At 32.4% G+C, this 3661-nt stretch overlaps 1 protein-coding gene across 1 annotated transcript; it reads right to left on the bottom strand.

Annotated features, from left to right (window-relative positions):
* Positions 1-594: 594 nt before the first annotated feature.
* Positions 595-3289, bottom strand: LOC127718416 (uncharacterized). The gene is made up of 2 exons (XM_052224432.1): positions 3146-3289; positions 595-2651 (listed from the first exon to the last, which is right to left on the bottom strand). The coding sequence occupies exon 2, from the start codon at positions 2633-2635 to the stop codon at positions 713-715; it is 1923 nt and encodes a 640-aa protein (XP_052080392.1). The 5' UTR covers positions 2636-2651; positions 3146-3289; the 3' UTR covers positions 595-712.
* Between the last annotated feature and the right edge of the window lie 372 nt (positions 3290-3661).

Here is a 3661-nt window from a genome sequence, read left to right on the forward strand (position 1 = left end):
ATATGCATTACAACATGTAAACCGCAGAATAACAACGAACATCTTCCATTCACGACAGCACAGGACACCACAAACAGTGACGTATATATAATCTTGAAATTCATACAATTTTATGGAACGAGATCCGACAAATTCACAATTATTTTCACAATACTAGTCCAAATATTTATCATGATTATGACGGTCTTGAAAGGCTGTTTTAAATTAATGCTATGACGACGACGATAAAAGATATCTATAACAAAGAATGGAGAAGATATCGTGCCAAGTATATGAGATATCGTGAACGTGTATAAATAATTATACGGCGTATTATGCTCTTTAGAATATGATAGTTGTTTTCCATTCGTTTGATGTGTTTAAGCTTTTGGATAAGGACTTTCCTTTTTTTAATTTTCCTCGAAGTTCGGTATTTTTGTTATTTTACTTTTTTGATTAAATAAACTTAAGGTAGGTCCGATTTATAGAAAAATATGTTTAGATTAGGATTTCCTTTCTCTAGTATACACCTAATAATAATATCGCAATACATTTTTCATTGTATTTACATGTTTTCGAATATCTAAATTTTCATCTGTAGACAATAATCAAAGATTCGAAAATCTGCGATCAGTTATGTTAAACAACACAGAAAGGAGACGTAGAGACAGATTATAATTGTCACTACCTGAAAATCATAATTTTGTCTGGTTTGCTGAACATTAAAATATTTTTACACAAGTTCAAGTATCAGTTTCATTTCTTCGACGTCTTTGTCACATTTCACGAAAATGTTAAATTTCTCCGACTTTTTAACTGCTTTTAAAGTTTCTAATGTACATGCTTCTTTCCCTTCTATATCGTTTAAAAGTTCAAACGCCTTTTGTAAAAGTTTATAAGATGACAGTGTACATAACCAATGTATAGGTGTATCACTTTTTTCATTAACGGTCTGTTCTAGTAATTTCAATGCAGATTGGGTTTCAAGACAGCTTCCTTGCTTACGACTGTATAAAAAATTTAGAAAAAAGAACAACGCTAGCGACTGATTACTTCCAAGAAATGCTATATCCGGAAAATCAGCATTTAAGAATTGATAGTTTTTAAACTCAAAACCTCTATTATCTACATGCGATGCTCCTGAAAATCTGTGTTTATTTAGAGACAGCTCACTCGATGCAAATAGTAAAATTTGAGACATTTTATCAAATTCCTGTGTGGAATAAAAATATGCTGCAAGTAGTAACCATCCGAACACGTCATCGTAAAATGTATTTATCAAAACACGAGAAAGACATTCTTTGTAATGAAGGTAGGAACACTTGTTTTTGCCATTAAGAACATCCATGGAAGTTAATATCATTTTGTTTCCTTTTAAAAACATTACGGCTAGCATTTTTCTTGCGGAATTTGGTAGATGTTTCCGTAGCATCCTATACAGTATGCATACACAAAGGGTTTCACCTGTGTAATAGTCTGAAAAACAGAAAGCTAAAGTACTGAATGTTCGAAGGCTTAAAACTGCTTCATCTATTGCAGCTAAACGTTGGAATTGTCTTGATATATTTAATGGTGTATTTCGGAAATTGCAAAGTGAAGGAGCTGAAAAAATAATTTTCCAGTCTCCATGCATATTAATCTTGTCCAGGAATAATGCAAGATATGAACGAATATCTTGCGAGAGTTTTCCTTCCACCATGTTATATTCCGGTATAAAATAATTAGGAATATAACCACATACAATCCAATAATGCAGACGTTGGATGCATAAAAGAAAACAATGTAGCAGATGTTCGGGAATCCATAACAAATTTTCATCTTCTTCCAATATCCAAAATAGCACAGTTTTCATATGATATGAACATAATCTATTATTAAGTATATTATCTATATTTACTATTTCCTTTAAAAATAGTTTCAGCAACGAATAGCAAAGCAACTGAGTATGATTAAATGAGTAAATTAATAGCTTTTCAGAAAGAGAAAATGAGAATCGCCATTCTAACGGATTACCTTGAAGTTCGCTGCTAGGTGACTTGCTTCCAACCGGTACTAGTAAAACACCATCCGAAGCTACCTTCGAAATGGTATCCTGTGATGGCCAACTAGAAGGTCTATACCTAAAAAACCATTTGTGGGCGACCTTCGGCCATGTATGACACCTTACAAAGGGCACTATGTCAATATCGTGCAGCATTGAATTTGACATACTTGGTCCATGAATTTCGAAAAAGTCGTCAAAGCCTTCTTCCTGGTCCCAGATATCCTGAAACATTTCAGTGTTAGCTAGTAGAATTCCATTAGCAGTATTTGTTGTTGGGAAATCTGATCCATCAGGTACCTTCAGTAATGCAAAACCTGGTAAAGCATTTTCAGTGTCAAGAATAATAACATCTTCTTCGTCTCTAGGTTCATCTTCGTAAACTTCACAAAACTTCGAACGAAACATGATATCAATATCGCTGCCCGTAAGGGTCAAACCTTCAGCCGTACTTCCACTGCTAATTATTTCTAAATCACTTTCATTTGATATATCATCATGGAGTTTGCAGTACAATCTTTTATATCTGACAACTTTTTCACAACCAACTATTTCGTCACACAGGTACTTGTATAGCCTTACTGAGACTGCCTTCAGTTCAGGCTGATTGTGCATCTTATATATAAGATCCCTGAAATCATATGAACAACAATTGTCATTAATCATCAAGATATAATAAGATTTGGGGACATTTACTTGAAGTCTAAATCCCAATGAAAATATTGATACGAAAAATCTTCCGATCAATTTGCTTAGATGCTAAAACTACCGAAATGGAAACGACTTTGGTACAGACAGAATGACCAAGATGAAAAATATATTCCCTGTACTGTATGGTTAAGATTTATGAAAAATACCTTAAGTCAGTGCATTTCTGTGTAAGAATCAAATGTTGATTCGTATTAGTGACTAAATCTCTAGATTTGAATACAATAAACACAGGCTTAACGGTTGGTGTTTATCATAAATAGTCAAAATTCATGCAAGACTATGACTACATGAATGTATTGATATCTTATCTTAATTGTATTGCTAGTTAAATATTAAAGAATGCAGTTAAACAGAAAGGTTGCCGTCAATAGCTCATTAATTTATATTAAAATGATTAAACTCAGTTATACCAACCTGAACTGTTATCCACGAATGCGTTTTGTCGACATATATATATACGTAATTCTCCTGCTTAAACTTTTTTACGTTCGATTTATAGTTTCCAACATGGCGGACAATTATTTTTTAAACTAGGTTAGCTTGAATTATTTCTTACTTGTCAAGTCATCTATTTTAAAAATATTAAAAACCGTTAACATCGTTGGAAACAAGCCAAATTTTATTACGATTAAATATCTAGATGTGTCTAGGTTACGTTCATTGTGAGTACTGGGTCATGACCATTTAAACATTGATAAAAGTCATATAAAACGAGTATCTTGTAAAAGGTTATCGAAATTATTGAAACAATGCATGTATATATAATGAAATTATTCTTGTATGCACAGGTTTTTTTTAATATTTATCACGAATCAATAACGCATTATCGACATATAAAATTTTTTTCAGTGATTGTTGATTTCAAGCTAAATAAATTAACTTTCGAGTGTGTTGCCGAAGTTAACCGAATCATGACATTCATAAACAATC

Source organism: Mytilus californianus, unplaced genomic scaffold, assembly GCF_021869535.1.
Source record: "Mytilus californianus isolate M0D057914Y unplaced genomic scaffold, xbMytCali1.0.p SCAF_10, whole genome shotgun sequence".
NCBI classification, from domain to species: Eukaryota; Metazoa; Mollusca; class Bivalvia; order Mytilida; family Mytilidae; genus Mytilus; species Mytilus californianus.

Coding starts and splice junctions, on each gene's coding strand:
- LOC127718416 (XM_052224432.1), bottom strand. CDS start 2,635: ATGCACAATCAGCCTGAACTGAAGGCAGTCTCAGTAAGGCTATACAAG.